We start from the raw sequence: 22,937 nt of genomic DNA on the forward strand, positions 1-22,937 counted from the left end.
GATCATAGAATATCATCTTCTACCACCCCTTTAAAAGTATCACCTTCCTATTTCTGTCAGTGCTAAAAATGTTACCATAGGATGCAAATAATCATATGGCCATTCTGATTACATCCATTCATTTTTCATCTATTTTAATTTCACCTGTAACACAGAAAGATGATTTTTAGTCTCCTTTGGAGACGTTTCTAGGACAGTGCTGCCACATTGTGTTCTGTATGAATGGTGCTCCTATAGTTATTTGACGCAGCAGTCCTTGAGCTGGCTGGCATTACTTAAGAGAGAGTTCTGCCTTTAAATTTTAATAATTTGATCTCTCCCTCATATCTTTTTAAACCTTGTCCTCTTCCTCATCAGTATTGTTTTCTCATTTTCTGATGGGTTTTCCATCTTTTCCTTTTTTTCCATTTGTCCTACTACTACCGTCCCTTTTCACTTCCTGAATATCTTCCAATTTAAAGAAAAATAATCAAATATTTTGATGAATGGAGTTATACATTATTATGTCCTTGATTTTATCCTTTGGGATTATGTGCTTGGCCTACTTACTTACCTAGAAACTGGTAGCTAATGAGCAAGCTGTACTTTAAGTTATCATTGTAGTTTTTGGAACTTACAAAAATTTCTAATAAGGGTATTAAATGGTGCAGTCTTCTAAGTCGCATCTATGTTAAGTAAGAAAGGTTAGCCTTTCTTATCCTCAATGTCCTGACTTTTTTGAAACATAAGTCCATCAGTCTTTTATTTAATATGTATAAGATTAAAAAAAAGCAAAGATATAATTAGATAATCTATGAGCGAACTATCTAATGGAAGATTAAGATAAACCTTTAATTACTATCTAAATATAACATTTAAAAGACATTTAAAATTACTGAAACTAAAAGTGTTCAGTAATAATTAGTGCATATGACTGGTTTGCAAAAAATACAGCCATAAAACAAAGGAATTAGACATTCTGCTTACCTGTATTAAGACATTATCTATTGCTGTTTGAACCTCTAAGATAAGACTGTAGCTAGCATCATCTTTATTTAATGTAAACTTGTCATTTACACTAAATGAAGGTACTGCTGATTTTGCTTTGCTTGATTGAGAAGACTGTTGATATTTCTCTCGCTCCTGTAGTACCTTATACTGCAAATGTTCTAACTCATTCCTAGAGGAAAATATAAACAATTCTGTCACCTGTAAGTATAAACATTTGAAATCCTCGGATTGTTTATAAAAATTTGAGATATTTACTTCTGCAAAATGGATTTTACTGGGTGGACTAGAACTATACCACTAACAGGAGCAAAATTTTTGCTTCCATGACTGACCAAATGATTCCACATTATTTATTTCCAACCTAAAAATTAAAACATCTACTCAGTTCCATACCAGTAATATTAATAAAGAATTCTAAGTATCAAGGCTGGTTGCAAATAATCAATGCTAATCTATGGATCTGGTTACAGTTTCATATCAGAAGAGAAAATGATTATACTGGGGCAGGGAAAGTTTAACACAAGGTTTTATGAGAAGGAACAAAACATGTGAAGGCAGTAAACATGTACCTTTCAGTAAGATATTAGAGGAGATAGAAAAAATAAGGAAGCTGCAGAGTATTAACATTTTGGGGACCACAAGGGTGATCATGAGCCACTGGTACAAATGTTGGAGAGGATTCTACTGAGACTGAACTATACAGGCATTGCTTAGAGTCACTCCAGGTAAGAGGAAAGAATATATGCAAATGAAGCAAATCGTATCTGAGGCAGAACAACATGAGGCTTAGCTAGACCCAACTTAGAGGGAAAAGTCTAGGGAGTAATCTGTGTAATAAGCAAAGGAAAAGATTCATTTATTCCAGAAGTATTTACAGGTGTCTCATATGTACTTATGTTCCAGGTGCTGAATGGCAAAACAGACTGAAGCTTCTCATGACCTTATATTCCAGTGGAATGAGAAAGGGGTAGACTTTGTTATCAGTATAAGGTATTGTACTGAGGATGTGAGATAGCAGTCATTAACTCTACTTGGCATTCTTGTTGCATGAACATTAGAGATTGTTCTCCAGGTAGCTTTGGGGAACTGACCTGTGGTGGGCTTGTGAAGAAGCATTTTGCTGCCTTAAAAAATTCTGTGGCCCTCGTTAACATCCAAAATATATAAAAAGCTCATATACCTCAACACCCAAAAAACAAATAAACTGATTAAAAATGGCAGAAGATCTGAACAGACACTTCTCCAAAGAAGAAATTCAGATGGCCAACAGGCACATGAAAAGATGCACCACATAGCTAATTATCATGGAAATGCAAATTAAAACCAAAATGAGACTTGACCTCTTACCAGTTAGGATGGCCAACATCCAACAGACAAGAAACAACAAATGCTGGTGAGGATGTGGAGAAAGGGGAACCCTCCTACACTGCTGGTGGGAATGTAAATTAGTTCAACCATTGTGGAAAGCAATATGGGGTTTCCTCAAAAAGCTAAAAACAGAGATATAATTTGACCCAGGAATTCCACTCCAAGGAATTTACCCGAAGAAAACAAGATCCCTGATTCAAAAAGACATATGCACCCTTTAAAATAGCATATGTCTTTACAATATGCTATTTATAGCACTATTTACAATAGGCAAGATATGGAAGCAATCTAAGTGTCCATCAGTAGATGAATGGATAAAGAAGATATGGCACATATACACAATGGAGTATTATTCAGCCATAGAAAGAAAACAAATCCTACCATTTGCAACAACATGGATGGAGCTAGAGAGTATTATGCTCAGTGAAATAAGCCAGGTGGAGAAAGACAAGTACCAAATGATTTCACTCATTTGTGGAGTATAACCAAAAAGCAAAACTGAAGGAACAAAACAGCAGCAGACTCACACACTCCAATAAAGCACTAGTGTTTACCAAAGGTAAGGGGCTGGGGAGGGTGGGTAGGGAGGGAGAAGGAGATTAAGGGGCATTATAATTAACACACACAATATAGGCAGGGGAAGGCCGTATAGCACAGAGAAGACAAGTAATGACTCTATAGCATCTTACTATGCTGACGGACAGTTATCGCAATGGGGTGGAGGGGGCACTGGATAAAATGGGTGAATGTTGTAACTACAGATGCTCATGTGAAACCTTTGTAAGATTGTATATCAATGATACCTTAATTAAGAAAAAAATTATATGGCCCTCATCTGTCACCAAAAAAGAATGGCCCTCACTCTCCGAAGAGGTTGGCAAGGATTGAAGTAGGGAGAGCAATCATTAAAAGTTTCAAGCATCTCCCACTTTTTCACTGTATGAAGGAATTTTACTTGAGGCTGGGGTCCCTTTTCACAGGATTTGTCACACTGAACAGGCCACAAAAGCTATCACTATGTCTAAGGAAGTTAACATTATTAATTTTTAGTAAGAAAACTTATAAGCCAAAGTTACAGATTCTGAAGGGTCCACAGGAGCAGTAAACATCAGAATTAGTGAGGAATAGAGCCATCTGTGTTGGTTTCTTTCTGATGTTTGTGAAAATGAAACAGAACACTAATCTCTAACTACACAAATGAAAAAATACAATTCTTGAATTAAGAAAGTCAATATAGAATAAAGCACACAAAAAGTATATTTCTAACTTTAAATAAAATATTAATCAGCACTTAATGCTAATTTTCTTAAACTCATAAACTTTTATTTTAGAGGTGATTAATTGCATAATTCCTTATAATAAAATATTTATAATAAAAACCACACACTTCATGAAATGAAAAAAAAGGCAAACAACAAATCCAAAATTACCGTAAGGAAGAAATCTTATTCTGTATCTCCTGATTAATTTTTAGTTCTTCTCCTGGTCCACTTTCCTTATATATAGGCTCTGTTGTCAGACCTGTAACCCAGCCTGTAGAGATGAATTACGATCATGCATAACTAAGTGCTGTTAGTCTTCAAAAAAATCCCAATATACATGCCCCTTTATCCATCAACCTCACTTAGTCCTAGGACTTACTCCTCTTTAAAAAACAAAACAACACAAAGCAGAAAGCAAAAGAAATCAAGCTAGGAAATAAGCAAATCATAAATTACTTAAGCATTTTGTGATACTGTTTTTGTTTTTCCTCAAAAACTATAATACTATGATTAAAGAAATCTTTCCTTTCTTAATTTACAGTTTTAGTTTTTAAACATGAGGTCAACAATGTTTGAACAAATGAAAAAACAGCTAATGAATAAGAATTGTCTTTCAAAAATTATTTTCAGGGCAAGTTATCCTCTTGTATGACTATTTTGAGAATACAAAAATGACCAGCTCAAAAGCAGGCAAGTTTCTGTAAGAAATTTACATGGTAATAAAACATAAATTTCAGTAAATATTTCTTTATAATCCATAGAATATCATTTAATTCTCAAAAATACTAGAGACATGCTAATCACTCTTAAAAAGTATTGTCCAAATATTAACTGTTTTATAATTCCCACTCCTTCCCTCCTTATTTTTTAATCAATAAAGCTTTTAATGTTACAGGGTAACTTACTAGTAAACTTTTTTTAAAAAGTAGTCTTCAAAGGTACTTAATTAAATTATTATTTTTTATTATTGGTCTTTCTCCAACTGTATATTAACTATGCATTACCATTTACCTTACCTGAATATGTGGATACCACGATTTCATCATAGCCATCCTTCCCTACACAACCACCCTGGATAGATGTGACACTTTCAGATAACATCTAAAATAAATTTAAGATCAAGCACTTCATTAATAGCTAAAAATTTCACAGAGATATTAAAATAAGTCGCAAAATTTATTTTCCTGTCTCCAGATATTCAACATATATTTATAGAATACTTATTATGTCCAAGCACTGAGACCGGAAAGATAAAAATCCTGCACAAATAGCAGAAAATTCCAGTTTTTAAATTCAGGGAAAGAAGATTGAAAATGACTCATATATTTGTGTGTATCACTCAGCCACAGCAGTCTTCTAATGAGCAAAAATAGTTTGTTTATATAAAGTTCAAAAAAAATATGTAAGTAAAACTCTCAATATATTTAATGTATTATCTGAATTTCATATACCACCTTTCATGTGTTTTCTCCAAAGAGTTTTCTTAGATGAACAGAGAAGATGACAGCCTATAAGGAACCTTTAGGGAATTTACTACTATGGAGAGAAACCAAGGTTTTCAGATGGGTTCAGGGTTTTTATCTCTTTTAAACAATACTTCCCAAATTTGTCTGACAATAACCACTTGAGTGAGTCCACTAGAAATATGTATTTTAAATAAGCACTCTAGGTCAGTCGCTTCCAAGCTATTTGGAAAGCAAGGAATAAATTTTATATTGCAAATTGGTATACATTCATGAACAGCAACAGATAAAAGGTTTGTGTCACACTCTGATATGTTCTAATCTATTCTATTTCATTTAAGAAAATGCATTGGTTTTGATTGGTAGTCTGAAAAACTCTGCTAGGTAACTCTTATCAGCCAAGGCTGAGAACCATTGTTTTAATAGAGAAAGTGGAAGGAATGGATGCATTAAAAATGCCAGTTCTCTTCACCCTCCCTGAAGAAGAAAAATCTCCTGAGCTATTCTGCAATCAGACTGTTTAAGCTGTCCCTGAGGCTAATTACCTGAGAGATTCAGTAACCCAAGTCAATTATAAGTCTGCATATAGTTAGGTTCACAGGTGCATTTTTAGTAAGTGTCCCAGGGGATCTGACATTCATTAGAAGTTTCAGAGTTTTTTTCTTCAAGTTCCCACTACAGTAATTCTGGGAAAAAAAACTATGCATCCCCCCTGTACATTTTTAAGCTGACTTTTAGATTTTCCAACACAACTTTAAATAGTTAAAAAGCATGTAATTTCTGGAAGTTTTAAAGATTATCATTTTAGAATAAAACTGTCACATCATATAATCATACCCAATGAATCTAAATACCAGTACAAATGTATACACACAATCATTGACCTAAAAAATGGGAAAACAAATCCTAAAGCAGTGGGAAATTTATCATTGTTCTTTTTTCTCCTTGAATGTTTATTTTCATTCCACTCCTCCCACATACATTTATCTTAATGTAATATATGCTTAAATTATTTTATGCAACCAAGAAAAGATCAATTGAAATTTTTCAGTGATCATAAAGATCTAAGCATTAGAGGAGTTTCTATCATTACAGTTACTGGTATTACACAACTGATCAAGACAAATATGTAAGTTTTAGTAAATCATCACAAAAGCAAATTCTACAGTAAATGTATCTCGTGATATGAATGGAACTTTTTTCTTCTAAATTATTCTTGTACCACAAATGAATATTATTTATATATTGCTAGAGTAAGACTCAGTTGAACATCAGTTCAATTCCTAATTTTTCCATTTTTATAGATAGGAGCACTAATCAACCTTAATCACCAAAGATGTTGATGAGAATAAAAGAAATTTTATTGTAGAAACTTCACTGAACTATTAAAATGTCTTCTAAGTTATATACATAAAATCACCAACTGATCCACCATCAAAAATGTTTTTTAATGTTACAACATTTGACAGTCCAGACTGTGTCTGATCAGAGGATTTCTCTTGCTTAGGAAAACAATAGAGACAGTGACATCCGGAATCTGAGATGAGGCAGCGTATTTGCAACCTTAACTTGACTATAAAGCAATACTTCAGTCATCTGACAAACAGATTAAAGAGAAGGAAGACAGAATTTCTTAATGCCACACCTTGCAAAAGAGGAAAATGTTATGTTATTACTGGGGTTTGGGATAGAATTAAAAGAGAAGATTTGGGTCTAAATAGGAAAGATGATGAGAAAAAAACAGGAGATCATTAACAAAGGATTATATATATATTTAAGCCTATTGTTTGCATCATTAGCAAGATGACTTTTTATACCAAAGTAAGAACAAATATGAAATAAATCTAGAGAATAAGTCATATAATGTTTTTATCCACATATTATGTACATAATATTTATTATCTATGCAAGAAAACATCTCTATTTGCTGGTCAGGAGTTAATGCTGGGACTGGGAGGTACCACTATTAGAGAAATTAGACAAAGAAAAGTTGATATTTTGTGGCTTTTTTTTTCCAGCTTCAATGCAGTAGGCAGGGTGGGAAAACCCTGGACTGGAGAACACAACTTCATGAAAATGAAAGATTCATTTTATTCCAGAATACTTCTCCATGTGACTTTGTACCTTGAGATAAACAAGCTTGATTACATTTAAAATTTGTTAACTAAAAATTACTCTTATCTAGTATTTCTTTTTAGGTGGCTAGAAGTGAAATTGCTACTTTTCTCTCTTGGCTTAAGGATAATTTTGGTATTGTCTTAACAATACGAAGTTTATTCCTAAAATCTTACTACTTTAAAACAACATAGTCTCATTTATGTTACCCAAGCATATAAATGTTACTCCTGTAATCTATTATGCATTATATAAACTAAGGCAAAATATTTAATAGTTTATATCTGCAATATTTAGGAACCAATAAAGAAGTAAAATTTATTCCACTGGAAAGCAACAGTCCATTATTCAGACATAAGAGTAAGTAGTCTGGAGAAGATTTGATAACATCAGAGCAAACCCAAGACTTTAATATTTCATTTAATAAAACCCCAAACCATCACACTCATATCTATAATTATTTGATGAAAAATAAGTATATATAGTCTTTTTTTAATGAACTTACCTGATCAAATCGTAGAACAGGCTCATTTGCATTATCAAAACTATACACTTCCACCATTCCATCATCTCTCCCAACAAGTAAATCTTTAACCCCATCACCCACTATGTCAAAGCTGTCCACACATAAAATACCTTTAAAGAAGATGTAAGTGAAAGTTACTAATAAAATTGATATTATAGCCAAGTACATACCAAGTAAGAATGAAAAAACATATGTATATCAAATCAGAAAGGACAAACATAAAAACTTTGAGTGGAATCAGGTGTCCTTCTCTTTTCCATCCACATTCATCCATTTCCAAGGCTTTAAATATAATCTATATGGCAATGGCCCCTATGTTTTTATCTCCAGCTTTGGCCTCTCCTGAGAGCTCTAGACTCATTTATCCAAGTTCCTACTCAGCATCTCCTCTGAGACATCCATTTGCATCTCAAACTTTCCATGCCTCAAACAAAAGTCTTTATTCTCTTCTTTATCATACCCCATCAATAATGCTCCTTCCTCAGTCGCCCCTCATCTCAGTGATACCACCCATTTGCTTTGGTCAAAAATCTAGACTGCATCTCTGATTAATCCATTAGCAAATTCTATCAGCTGTATCTCCAAAATATGTGTCTCCTTTCCATTTCCAACCACCAATAGCCTAGTCCAGTCTACTAGTATCTTTACAGTAAATTCTAAGAACTAGAACAAAGTTCTTGTTATGATAAATTCTAAGAACTATAACAATGACTTCCTAACTGATCTCCACCCACCAATTTTGACTTGTTGCTCCCAAAATCCATTCTCCATGCACTGTTTTGTTTCGTTAAATCAGATCATGTCATACTCCTATTTACAATTCTCCAATGACTTCTCACTGCACTTAGATTAAAATTCAAATCCCTTTCCAAGGCTCCTAAGGACCTACACAATTTTGCCCTACCCTATCTCTCTGACTTCTTCTCATGCCATACTAATGAATTTAGCTGCACTGGTCTTCCCACTGCTTCTCAAATGAATCCAGTTTCCCTCTACCTCAAGTCCTCTCCCTTATCTTATTTCTTCCTCTCCATGGGACATTCTTTCCCCCAAGATCTTTTATTAAGTCCTTTTCTTATCAGTTCAGATCTCAGCTCACCTCGTATACACCTTTCATGACCATCCAATCTAAAAGTAACCCTCCCCCTTCCACCCATGACTCTCTAACACATTACCCTGTTATATTTTCTTTAGGTGACTAGCTGAAGGACCCTATTTATTCATTTGTTTATCCTCTGTCTCCCCTAACAAATAAGTATTTGTGAAAGCATAAATGAATATATGAATAAACATGCTGTACCTATAAATAGCCACCTCACTACTTACCAAGTCAGATAAATATTCCCCTTAGAAAGGTACAGATTCCTTAGAAAATAGGGATATTCTCTAACCCACTGTACTTCTTCCTTGTCTTATACCAAGTACTCCCAAATTCCAATCAATTCTCTATATCAAATAATGGAAAATAGATTTGAGCACAGAATTATATTATAGATGGATATTAGCCCATAAAAGCCTGTCGGCCCTAATTTACTATTAGCATTTCTTACTTTTAAAAATTATGCCAAAAGCATGATAGACCTGGTACATAAACAAATAGTAAACAAATTTGAGGTGGCTCTGTGAATTTTAAGTCTGCTATACACTATGAACAAGTAAAATAGAATAAACTAAAAACTTAGGACATTTTATTTAATTAACACTGAAATTTCAATCTGAACTACACCAAAAACATACCTCCCCTCTTTTTCTCATTTCGAATTTCCCACTTGTGTATTGGTTTGGATGTAGTAATCTGAACAAGTCCAAGTTTTCCATCTGATGTTCCAAACAAAAGGTCTTCTCCAGAGTCACCTAGTTATAATTAAAATCAGCATATTATCTCACAACTCATATCTCTTTATCATTTTAATATGTTTATGTTAATTTACTTTCATGTAAAAAATCTTACTTAAAAGTTATAAAAAGACAGAAAACTTCATTTGGGAGGATGGTTATAGAGTCACAAAATTTTATAACTGTAAGAGATAAGATCCTTCCTCATCATCTAATTTTAAGAAGAGGAAACCACAAAGTTCAAAAATAGCTCATTACTGTAATTACTGGCAAGTTGTCAGAAGACCACTGTCTCAATTCGAGTTCATGTTCTTTTTCAATTTCCCATCTCCACTTAACATATGATTAAATGATTAAAAACCTGAAAAATCTAGGCTTAAATAACATACTGCACTCCCTTATTTGATCATGAAAAATGAAATCCTATTACCACCATTTCCATTGTGCAGTTGTAAAACAGTAGGTGGGCCAGGAACTTCAATTTCATATATCACATCAGATCCCTGAAGGAGAACAAGTATTTTAAAACTAAAACAGAATACAAGTTTAAAATAGTATAGGCACTCATAGATAACAATATTCATATAAGAACTCTAGAATAAAAGTGCTGAAAAAAATCTGGTTAATATTAACTTGCATTCATTAGCAATTTTGCATAGGTTAACTCATTTTAAAGTAAAATATATGCAAAATGGAAAGACTAAGGAGAGAAATATTTAAAATATTCTACATTTTAAATACTTTTCATTTTAAATACTTTGCCTGAAAACTTGACACTGGTAAATTTTCCTTTCACAACTTTTAGGAGCAAGTTGTTTCCTATGTTCGCTCTAGTTCGAGGGCTTTAACTTCGAGCACATTCAAACACTTAAACAGACTCAAAGATACTTCCCAAGGAAAATTTTGGCCTTGCCTTTGGGTATTTCTAAAGCCTACTCCAGCAAGAGGCAGAACTACTTAAAATCACATTGAAAAATATCTATGATGAATTTATTCAATGAAAAAAATTTGCAAAATTATAGTGAATATGGTATACTATTATATAAAAGAGCCATATGCTTTATCTTTTACTTAAAATAACATTTAAGAATTCACAGATATCTACATATAACTACATAAACACAAAAGAATACAGACAAAGCTGTTTAAAAAAAAGGCTACATCTGGGTGAAAGGATTGTCTACAAAGGCAGATGGGGACTCAGGAAGAGACATGTAAGGCAGAAGAAAGATGCCAGTTTTTTACTTCCATAAATCCTTGTTGTTTTTTTGTTTTTTGTTTTTTCTGTAATAAGCATATGGATCTCTTTTTGTTAAACAAAGCAGAATCCTAGAATTCAGCCAGATCAATTTCAAAATGACTAAGCCAGCTCCTGTTAAAAGCCTTATTCAAACAACTCATATTTGAATAAGTATACACAGGGTAGGGGAGAAAGTGATCATTCATGCCTTTAGAATGAACCTTGAACTTTACTCTAATTCCCCATAGGAGGAAAAGACTTCATAGAACCACTGAATTTTTACTTCTATAAAAGGGCTGATGCCAAGAAATGGTCATCTAGATATGAAATTCCGAAGAGTTGAAATAGCCTGCGGTGGCATAGAATAAACAGCTAGATTTTTTTGTTCAGTTGCACTCTCATCAGCCTGTATTTCTGATCCAATTAATCCACCTGTTATATGTTATTTAAACTTTATCTTATGGGTCCTGGTATGTGTGTGTCTCTTTTGAGTATTTTCTTGAAAGTCACTTTCAAGAAGACATAGTTGTAACTATTATTACTAATAACAATGGCCTTAAGCAGTTGTTTTAGCCTATCATGGTTTTTAATAGAAATATAAGGGCAATAAAATGATTTTCCCTCTATCATTCACTTATCCAACAAATTTTTACTTATTTACTTACACGAGTGCTTGTTCTATTCCTCATATTACCATAAATGCTGGATAAAGGCAAATGATACAATCTAGACCTCAACTATGCCTTGTTAAAGCTTAATACTCTCCTCAGTGCAATTTCCTCTTGTAATTTGATTTTTTGGGAGAAAGGAGGGTGACGGAGGAAGACTTAAAAAAAGCTGGAAAGGGCTCTCTGTAACAAAGACACTCCATTCCAATTGTACTAGTTCAGAATTATGAATGGGGAAAGTATCTGTATGTGCCTCTGTAAAAACTTGCTGAAGATCTCAACTATCTGCCTCAAGTAAAAAAATAAAAGTTTATCAATTAAAATATTAAATAATTTTTCCCATGAATAATTTTAAGTAGGACATTTAAAGTGGTAGTAATCACTAAGTAATTTGTCTCAAGTAAACATTGTTTATCAATATTTACCTAAACATTTCTCATCAATATTTACATTACAAAAAACTATAAAAATGCAAATAACAGAAACCTGTAAAACTCTGAGTACTCTGTCCTGGCAGGCCAATACTGGTGTAATACGAGGTAATCTTTCCACTGGAAGGCAGATGACGTCATTGATTTTGTCCCCAGAAAGGTAATAATGTTGATCCTTGCAGTCACAATAATGGTTATAGATGTAACTTGCACTGAGAAAGAGGTCAGAGCCAGATATGTGCCTGAGAACATTAAAAATAATTTAAGATACCCATATTTTAAGAAATGAGCATAGGAAACTCCTGATTTTTTTCAGAGATGAAAATAAAAGTTCATTTATAGTTTACTATCATTTTATCACAGACTTTGAGAACTTTTTTTTTCACTTCTACCATTTAATTTCTAGCCTTTTTGTTTTACACTGATTTTGAAAGTTGAAAAGGAAGCTGTTCAGGGCTCAGACTTCTCAAAAACTGAGCTCAGAAAAACTGAAAACAAAGATAACAGTAATTTAATTGTCTATATCTGAAAAAAATTAGTATGCCAAAAAATAGCTCTTTTGAAAGTTTACTATGTGCCAAATATTGTCCTAAGTGATTTACATGTATTAGCTCAATTCTCATAAACTCTACAAACTAGGGACCGTAATTATACATTTTTGCAGGGGAATAATAAAATGTTAAGTAACCTGCCCAATAGCAGACAACTAGTAGACAGTAGAGTGGATTGCAATTAGGTAGTTTTTAGCTCTAGAGTTAGCTTTCTTTCTACTAAACTAAATTGCTTATAAAAAATGCTATTTGAAGTGAATCTACTTTAAATTAAATGATAAACAATGGGAAAAATGATTTCAATCAAGTTTTATCTTAAAGAAATGAAAATACATTCATTTCAAATTACATTTAACAAAATTTAGGCAATAATCACAACAGTGTTATACTTCTTAGATTGAATCAAGTTTTCATTGGGGAAGCTCAGATTTTTTGAAAAAATTATATACTAGTGTATTATCCTTCACTTTCAAATTGCTATCACCATGTAATCATAAAAAGAATAATTTTATTTGAAGGTTTCTCCTATTTCTCCATTTCTAAACTCTTATTTAAAAATTTTTTGGTACTAAAATTACTTCTTATCCTATGGGTCTCAGTGATTTTCTATTCAATTATTAAGAGGCCTCACTTCGCGGCTTTGTACATGATTTCAGCAGTCCTCTTACTATCATTTTTATCAACCTAATGAAATTCTGTATCTTTTTCAAGATCTGAAATTTCATTTTGAAATCCATCTGTGTCACACCTGCATCATACTGTCCAAAGTACTACTTGGCAATCAGTATTGTGGTCAAGAGTGGGGATAAATGGAAGCATTAAGCAGGGAAGGATGTGTGAGTGATAAACAGTTTAAAAGTGGTCAGTTTCCCTATTGTATAGTTTCAAGATATAACCTATACAACCTTCTAAATGTGGAGATTCAGATAATAAATTTTCAGAAATTAAGTAAAGAACCTTTTGATCCCTCACTGCCTCTCCAGTAAAAACGTCTCAGAAACTGGCTAAAGAGATTTTTGGATGGGAAACCCCTTATCTTTCTCACATCTGTCCACATACCTTTCTGAATATGGATATGTCCTAATAACTTATTACTTTGATTTTAGTATTTAACAATTATCATTGGCCATGCCTATCTTCAAAAGCATCTTCTAAGTATTGTATTCAAAACCACTGAAATTACTTCCACTTGCCATTGTTTAATTCTTATTGAATTTCATCGAGGCGAAGTTTTATAGCCCAGATCAGGGCCGGTGCTGTGCATTATACACAATTATACAGGATAACTGTGCAATACAGAGACTTGGGACAGAATCAGTAGTTTTTGAACCAAGGTCTGGCTGCTTATATAACTTGGCTGCATCAGATTCAAATGAACTTTTTTTATTTTAACCTACTCCTAATAATTTTGGCTCTGCAGGTAGGAGGTAGGACAAAAAATGGTTGTTTTAAGCTTCTGAGGGATTCTCCTAAGTAGCAGGCTTTAGGAACAGTAAGTTAGATGAACTTTAAAGCCCTTTCCAGCCCCAACAATTAAAAACTAAAATTTTTAATGCAAAACTTCACTTATCAGGAAGCCGTTAAGGGAGCTATTTTTCACTTAGAATTCTACCTGATTCACCTGAAATTATACCTTATTGGTAGTCACCAATTTTGATGGCCAGGCTTTTAACAAAATGATGCTACCTCAAAACCAGAACTATTAGAGACAGCAAAGAAACAGGAAGGTAAATATTTGGGGATTTACTTTTTTTCCTTTATAGTTTCATCATAAATTATAACTGAACCAACTAGTCAAAAATAAATGTAAAAATACTGTAAAGAGTCTTAAAGAGAAAACATTTCAACAACCAGTTTGTATGGATTGTATGTCAATTCATTTCTGACTAAAAAAGTATCTTTAGTCAATTTTATTTCCCAGAAGATTAAGATACGATACTCAATTAGATGTTTGTCACCTATCCAAAATATTATAAATGTATATGTAAAAATAAAAAAGAGAATAAACATACATAGCTTTAATGCTTTCAGTGAGGTTTGTTTCAAAAGAGAGGAACTGTTTTCCTCTCTTTGTGAAGCCTTTAATCTCAGATCCTGCAGCAATAAAAATTTTCTCTTGGGGTGTGTTAAGAACCCCTCCAAGCTCCAATCTTCCAATCTTCTGCCCTGGTAAGGTCTTAAACACTGTCTGTAAAAATAATTGGGGGAAAAAATTGAGCACACAAATTTACTGTAAGCATTTCCTTTACTATAAAAAATTCTGTGATTTTAAACTTACAAAATACTATAGTTCTACTATACAGAAACAGCTGTAGAAAAAAATGTATTTGCTTCAGTGGGTCTTTTGTTTTCTTACTACATATCTTCAAAGTTTGGAATATTTATTACCACACATATTTCAACATCACCATTGAAACCTAAACTCTTGCACCTCAAAGTGGGTTCACTAAGAAGCAGCATTAGTATCACTCACCTTTTTAAAAATGCAGAATCTCAGGCCCATGAATAAAATCTAGATTTTAACAAGATTCCCCAACTGGTTCCAATGAACATGCTTTTATACTTCTAATCACCTTATAAAAACGAATCTCTCTTGCTTTCTTTACAATTTTTATAAATTTTACTAGTATAAACTAAGGACTATAGAACTTACTGAAAACCTGAATGTATAACCTAGTATCTCTGTATTTAATTGGGGACATCACTTTTATCATTTATTTCTTCCTGGTTATTTTCCATTTTATTATTGGCACATTTCTTCCCTTCCCCTCCAATGACTGTTTATACAGAGAATAAAATATCTGGGAGGAGATATAAATAATGGAAACATGCTTCTGACACTTTTCACCATTTTCATCTTTTTGTAATTTCCATACAATGTAAAATGAATGTAAGAGTTCACATCTCAGACCTATCACTTGTAAACAGTGATCTGTGTATATGATGATGCAATAATCACTTCCGATAATGTTACAATAAAAGTGGCAAAAGTGATGGGACAGTCACTTCCATATTGTATTATGTTATGTAAGACTCCATCTTAGCAGACGGGACAGATTTTCCTGCTGAACTAAAGAAGAAGTTCAACATGTTGTGAGAGGGCCTGTGACAGGACAATGCAGGAAGGAATTGTGGGGGGCCTCAAGATGTTGAGAGCAGGCCCTGGCTGATGGACAGCAAGCACTAAAATGGAGACATCAGCAAAGAACTGAATTCTGCCAACAACCATTTGGGCTAGGAAAAGGACCCTGAGCTCAAGAAAGGAATACAGCCTGGCTGGCATCTACGTTGCAGCCAGGTGATACTTTGAGTGTGGACACATGACCCACAGAAAATGCAAAATAATCAGTGTGTGTTGTTTTAAGGTCCTCAATTTGAGGTAATTTGTTACACAGCATAGAAAACTAATACATTACCCAAGGCTGTCAGAGGTTGTTTTTTGGGTAGCTAGCACATGACTATCACCCTGCCTGAAGCCTCATTCTTCATGCAACTACCATCCTCACAACCCACTTTTCATTGTTTTAGAAAACTTTTACCTAGGAATATTTAGTAAGTAGTACATTTCCCTTTCAGAAAATCCTTTTTTCCCCTAAAAAAAAAAAGCTGTACATACCACTGCTTCTCCTTTCTTCATGCCAAAGCACATAACTACCCCATCCTGATCACCAATAACCACCTGTAACAGATTGAAGAAAACCTAAAATGACTATTATTAGGCCCTATTAGCTTATATGGGGAGAACAAAATTCTCAATATATAAATTCTCATTTTAAAAGTAGAGATCAGAAAATCCAGGAAAGAGCCCTCACAAAATATATTATTTCAAAGAATTATAAGAAAGAACAAAGAGGAGGCTAAGGAGAGTTGTTACAGAAGTAATTGGTCATATATTCTATTCCCATAATGAAAATAGAATTAAGAGACTAGGGACAAACATGGCAGGGAGGTAGGTTTTTTTCTTAAATGGAGCAAAGAACATTCTAAGATTAATTTTTTAAATGGACTATCAAATAAGGTCATGACTGACCTAATGATGTTTTAAAAACCTTTTTAATGGGAAAATTTTAACAAGTGCAAAAGTAGACAGCATATTATAATGATTCCCATGTATCCATCACTCAGCTTCATCCATCACATGTGGTCAATGGATTGTTTTGAAATAAATATAATCAAACAGATAAAATATATGGATACAGATTAGAAAAACAATTACCTTTGATCTAATACATATGCACATATGTATATATGTGTGCATGCTTGTATGTGTAGGGGTGTGTGTGTGTGTGTGTGTGCAATGTATATGAACAATTAAGTCATTCATCCAATTAAAATATGTTATTTTCAAGCACACAGGGACATTAGGAAATTGATCATATGTTATGACATAAAACTAATCTTAAATATCAAAAAGTTGACATTTCATAGACCATGTTCTTAGGCTTCTGATTCTTAACATTCTGGGAAGGATCACAAACCCCTTTTGTGCATATGATGAAAGCTGTGGAGTTTTCCCCAGAACAATGAACATTCACAAATAATTATGCACACATTTTCAGGAGATTTATGGATCTCTGGTATTGGCAGAACTTTTTTTCAGAAGAAAGAATGTGTAGGAATAGTTAAGGTTTTGAATTTTCTGACAACACACTATTCCAATAATTTCTATAAACAATAGTCTATTACAGAGATTCCCAAAGGGTGGTTCCTGGACTCTTGGGGTCAATGAGAACCTTTTAAAAAGGTTTCCCACTAGGAAACAGATTTTAGGAAATTTGCCAGGTCAAAACTCTTTTTCCAAATAAGTCTTTATTTTCCTTTCCAACTAGGTTAATACTTGAAGTGACGGTGCAGATGCAGTGGTGGGTAAAGTTGCTGGTGTCTGTCAAGAACCAGAACAACTACAGCAAACTACACCAGTAGTTATTATAATCTTCACCACCACTGGAAAATAAAGAAAAAAATCCACTGTCATAGAAGACTGTCCTTGATGAAGTAACAAAAATGATTACTCTTATTATATTATGACACTTGAGTACCTCTTTTTAATATTCAGTGTGAGGACATAGGAAGTATGAATAAAGTACTTTTCTTGCATACTAAAAGGCACCTGTATAACTGAGTTATGAGCTGAATTATCCACTTTTTTCAAGGAACACCATTTTTAAGAATGAAAGAACTGACAACTATTAACAACTAGTAATAACAAGTTGTTAACACTTGGGTGTCTGGTAGACATTTTTTTTAACTGAAGGAAGTGAATCTGTCGTTTCAACTGAGAGTATTTTCTTCCAATGGTAACATTTGAGCTTTCAAGTGAAAATCACTATTTTGGAAGACTTGTATCTGCCACTGTGAGCTTGACAGCTTCCCAATACTTAACAACTTTTCTGATGATATTAATAAATGTTACTTGATATTCTGTAATAAAATGTGTCAAAATTTAGAAGATCTTTATAACTCGATGAACCAATAATCTCAAATGAACCATTATAGGATGGTATAAAACCATGCATGGGTGAAAGATCTATTCAAAGTACAAGACAGACCAATGGGATACCAATGTATGAAAAGCTAATCAATATGGTTTCAGATTCCACATTGCAACTAATGTTTAAGAAAATACTACTTGTCAAGTATACGTGTAGTATCCAATATGAAGAACCACAATTATCTGGAAAGGCTATTTAAATACTTCTATTTTCAATCATGTATCTATGTGAGCTGAATTTTTATACACTTCAACTAAAACAACATACCACAACAGACAATGTAGACAAGAGACATGAGAAGCCAAGTGCCTTTGCTTACACAAGGCTAAAGAATTTGCAAAAATATAACACAATGCTACTATTCTCACTACATTTTTTTTTGAAGAGTTATTTTTCGTTAAAATGTTATTTATGTAAACATAATAGGTTTATTTTTTAAAAATAAAGTATTTCAGACCTTTCTCAGTTTTAGTTTTAATACAGTAAACATTTACTATAGCCTACATAAACAAAAGTTCTTTGGGATCATCAATAATTTTTAAGAATGTAAAAGCAGTCTGTGACCAAAAAAGGTTGAGAAGTGCTGATATAGTACACTGAATACATAAATTTCAGTCTTAAATCTGTTGATTTATCTTTATAAAATGTTAACACATCAGAATACTGTATTCATTTCGCAGATACTATATATCCTACTAGTCTAAGAAATTATAATTGTGGAAATCATAGGATCAATCTTTCTTCTTCTTTTTTTTTTTAAGCAATAAACAGGTTTTAAACTTTATTTCTCCTTTTGACTGATTTCGGTTTTCAGAGGTATTTTGCCCCCAGGGTTTCCTCTCCCCGGACTTACAGACTCAAAACCCAGTGAAGCATTCATAGCAAGGGTTGTCTCTATTTTACAGATGAAGACAGTTACAGAAAGGGTAAGTGAGTTCCCAGGAGGGTCACTAAGTTGGTTAGTAACAGAATTTAATATCCTTATAATGGTGGTCAATGTTAAGGTCCTCTGATGTGGATTATCAGAACTTTCCACTGTAGGTATTAGGGATCTACAAGATTTGGTAAGAGTCAGGAATAATTCACACTCAAAAGTGAGCATTTCAGCTAGGTGCACGTATCTTTGGTAGTGAAGAATGGATGTGAGTGGAGAAAGGTATAATGTACAGAGAAAGATAGAAATACAATATTCACTAAAAGGGAAGGTGAAAAAATAGGTAATAATAATGATTTTTAAAATACATAATTCTTACTATGGGTCAAGCAATGTTTCAAGTACTTTACATAGATCAACTCATTTAATTTTCATACATATGAAATAGCTGCTATTCTTCCTCCCATTCTATACAGATCAGGCAATTTAGACACAAACTGTCTTACAAATTATTTACTTCATCTTGGGTCAACCTTGCTGCTTCATAAAATGTTGCACCTTTGTTCCTTGTGTATGTTTCTACCCTTATTTCTGCTATTTTAGTCATTAGAACACCAGGAGACTATTTCCATGAAGGAAACTTTCAGTTCTTCATTTCTTCATTCCTTCGATATACACTGTGCTTACTATGTGCTTGTATGTACTGGCTATTTCGAAGCCAGGGACAATTAAGTTTCTATTAAGTTACACTTTACATCTTCCAGGGCTCCATACATACATCTCTCTCATTTTCCTATTCTAGATCACTGATCCCAAACTCAGATGTGTTGTCTTCTGACTGCAGAAGTGAGGTGAGGGAAGAACTTGACAATAAGGAAGCTGAAAACACAATCCCCCATCTTTGGAGATTGTGGGTTACATGTTTTTTCTCAAGGCTCCATGTGGCAGCTTCACCCCCTCATTTTCCCAGCTCAGGCATGACTTGTTTTCTTCCAAATGAGCTTCTGTGCGGCGGTGAACGGCGCGAAAAGGTTTCTCGGGAGTAGAGTGAGCCGTCGCTATGTTGGAGAACGCTCGCTCCGGAGAGCAGACGTCTTCTGTTTTAACTTCGTCTCAGCGGCCCGGAGGGTTTACGCGCTTGCGGGTCGCCAAGAAGCGCTGGGGGATACCGGAGGCGCCACGGCACCGGGTCGCGGGCGGACGCCCCCTTAGGCCCTCTCCCTGCCGGCTTCCCTCGCGCGCCTATCTGGGCCCGGCCGCCGCGCCCACCGCCCCTGCGCCGTCGCCATGGCAGCGCGCCGCCCCGCCCCCCCCCCCCCCCCCCCCGCGCGCAGCTAGCCCGCCCGCAGCCCTCTCGCCTTTCTCCCGCCCGGCGCTGTTGCAGGATCAGTATTTCTACAAAAATATTTTTAATTAAATTGAAAATTCAACATCAAAATATTTAATTACTCTAAAAATATGATAAAGTTTTAAAAAAGCATTTTCTCTATATCCTGTGTGTTTTATGTTTCTATTTTCATATATAGAATCTGGAACACACAAGTACATACATAGTGAATTATTACCAGGAAAATGGAATGTGGTTTTCAACAGTTTGCTTATACTACTTACTTACTAACTGTACATAAAAATAATGTCCAATAAAATTGTTTGTAAATGTTCCTTGATATTCCCACCTCTTTTCAAGTGAGAGGAAGTTCATTTTCATTTTACCACTAATATTTTAAAAAGAGTAACTTCTCAGTAAAGAAGGAAATACAGAACTCTCCTCTGTCAGAGCTAGAGATATGGAGAAATCATGTATCTCTACAGTACCTTTTGTGTACCCCTTTGTCTTGAGGCAGGAAGTAGTCTCATAGTCTTCTGAGAGGTCACGCCCACCTAAAGAAACACCTAATGAATGTTCTCCCATACACTTATTTGAAGTTACTACATCAGCACATTCAGATCAATGAGCCGTATTTTTATTGCAATTAATTAGTGATATTATTAATCAGCAATGAACTTATTTTCTAATGAAATATGCCACAAAAGTCAAAACATGGGAAACAACCAAAAATAGTAAAATTTATGTTATGAAACTGTCAACCCCAAAATAATATGACATTTCTGGTAAGCTACTTTATAAAAAAACTTTCCAGAAGCCTTCTATTACAAACTTCATATGCTTGTTAAGGAGTTTATTTGTAAAGTGATTTAAAAATTTTGGAAATAGGTTACAGTTATATTAAAAATGCAACATGTAAGAGTTTGCTAAAAAATGCTGATGGCAATGACCTCCAATTTAACTGATGATAAAGATTATTTTACAAAAGGTACAGAAGATGCCAACAGCATGGCTTATTCAGCAGGAAATTGTTACTAGTGGTTCTTAGAGAATGGGAACAATGGGAGAGGCATTGGAGAAAACAACAGATCATGAAAGTATTTACATATAGTGTAGATCTACAATTTTATTTTGTATCTATGGAGTACTATTGAAGTTTATGTAATCTGTTTAGATTTGTATTTTTGAAACAGCAATCTAGCAAGTGACAGGAAGGAAAGCTTGGAGGGAGGTGAGGCTGGAGGCTAGGAGCCCAATTAGGAAGCTATTTCAATTATAACATCAAGAGAAAACGAGAACCTGAATGAGGGGTAATGGAGATAATGAAAATAGGACTCAAGATTCAAGAGATATTTAAATCAAAGCAGGAGCAACATACAGTAACCAGCTGGATATGGAAGATATTAAAGTGGAAAGTTCCCAGCAAAACTTCCAGGGAAACTGATACTTGTACCAATTTCCAAAATTTGACTACTTAAAAGAGTAGATGGAGAAAAGCGAGAGAAAGGGTACGACTGCAATACTGACACACAGGATGGTGTTAACAGGAAGAACACCAGCAGGAGTCAGAGACTCTTTCAAAGAGGAACTCTGTCCTTTCTCGCTAGCAAGCAAATTACCCCTGGGTTCCCAACTGTACTATTATCTATTTTGATAATTTTTATAAGGACTAAATATTTATGGATGTTAAGCCCTTAGAATAAACTAGATGTTCAATAAATGGCGGTTGTTGCTTTTATCACTATCTGGCAGGTGAGGTCCAGCGCACGGTAAGAAGTAAGGGGCGCTCGGGAGAAGGGCCCGGGTAGAGATGGGACTGAGGAGCTAGAGGCCTACAGGTGGCTCCAGCCCGAGAGGAGCGGCCCCGAGGAGGAGCCCCAGATCGCGTCGGGTCGTTCGGGGCACCTTCAGGGCCCGGCAGGCACCTGCGCGGCGGGGCAAGAGCCGCTTCTTTCTCAGATCCCGTGGACCGTCACGGACCAGCCGGAGTTGCGCGTGAGGGAGGAGAGCGAGGGCAGCACTTTCGTCGCTGCATCTGCTACTGGCGACCCGGACAAACGTCAGTGGAAGTATCGACTGCCCTTAGGGAGCTGGGATCGCGCAGCGCGGCGCCAGCCCCCGCCCCCTCGAGCTTACCTGTAAATAATCCGCTCGGTTTAAAGTCAGATCCATGACGGCGGCACGGATGCCCTGGGCAGCGCCGAGGCGGGACAGGAGGGGCGGAGGCTGCGGGACCGCAGGCCTCTGAGGGGAAACCGCTCACATCCCCTCTGAGGGGCAACCCCAGCTTCCGCCGCCTCTGCGAGAGACGCAGAGGCGGGGCCTCGAAGCAGTGGCAGCCTGCGTGACGGCAATACGTCCACGTGACGAAAGTGGAGCCCCGCCCCCTCCCTACGGGCCGTCCACCGACTTAACCAGCTCCAATCTGAGGCGGAGAGGAACGGAGGTCTTGTACCCGAAGACCTGAGGAGGATGTTTCCAGGGAGACCAGAGACGCAGCCTTGGCTCACCTCGCACCGCCACTTCAAGCCTCACTTCCTGTCCCTTTCAGTGTGTAGCGGATTGATGTGAAACCTGTGTAGATTCTGGCTTCTTCCACTGACGCTGCAAAGGGTCCCTCAAAGAATTAGATTCCACCGTTACCGACGTTAGCTCACAAAAGTAATTCTCGAACTTTTGGCCTTAGTACCCCTTTACAAACTATTCAGGACTCCAAAGACCTTTTGTTTACAAAAGTTGTGTGTTGATATTTTCATATGAGAAATTAGAATTGAAAATTTAAAAACATTTAAAA

The 22,937-nt window shown here is 35.1% G+C and overlaps 1 protein-coding gene across 1 annotated transcript in view; it reads right to left on the reverse strand.

The window, feature by feature from the left end:
- BBS7 (Bardet-Biedl syndrome 7) overlaps positions 1 to 22,485 on the reverse strand; it is a 37,629-nt gene extending 15,144 nt beyond the window's left edge. Inside the window, exons 1-11 of the mRNA XM_036923002.2 lie at positions 22,280 to 22,485; positions 20,632 to 20,697; positions 16,067 to 16,129; positions 14,463 to 14,638; positions 11,955 to 12,141; positions 9,991 to 10,063; positions 9,462 to 9,578; positions 7,704 to 7,834; positions 4,637 to 4,721; positions 3,789 to 3,891; positions 967 to 1,159 (exon numbers count right to left, since the gene is read on the reverse strand). Of these exons, the coding sequence (XP_036778897.2) occupies positions 967 to 1,159; positions 3,789 to 3,891; positions 4,637 to 4,721; positions 7,704 to 7,834; positions 9,462 to 9,578; positions 9,991 to 10,063; positions 11,955 to 12,141; positions 14,463 to 14,638; positions 16,067 to 16,129; positions 20,632 to 20,697; positions 22,280 to 22,315 (1,230 nt within the window). The 5' untranslated portion in view covers positions 22,316 to 22,485. The remainder of the gene's footprint in view (positions 1 to 966; positions 1,160 to 3,788; positions 3,892 to 4,636; positions 4,722 to 7,703; positions 7,835 to 9,461; positions 9,579 to 9,990; positions 10,064 to 11,954; positions 12,142 to 14,462; positions 14,639 to 16,066; positions 16,130 to 20,631; positions 20,698 to 22,279) is intronic.
- Between the last annotated feature and the right edge of the window lie 452 nt (positions 22,486 to 22,937).

The sequence above is a fragment of the Manis pentadactyla genome, chromosome 5 (genome assembly GCF_030020395.1).
Source record: "Manis pentadactyla isolate mManPen7 chromosome 5, mManPen7.hap1, whole genome shotgun sequence".
Lineage (NCBI taxonomy): Eukaryota > Metazoa > Chordata > Mammalia > Pholidota > Manidae > Manis > Manis pentadactyla.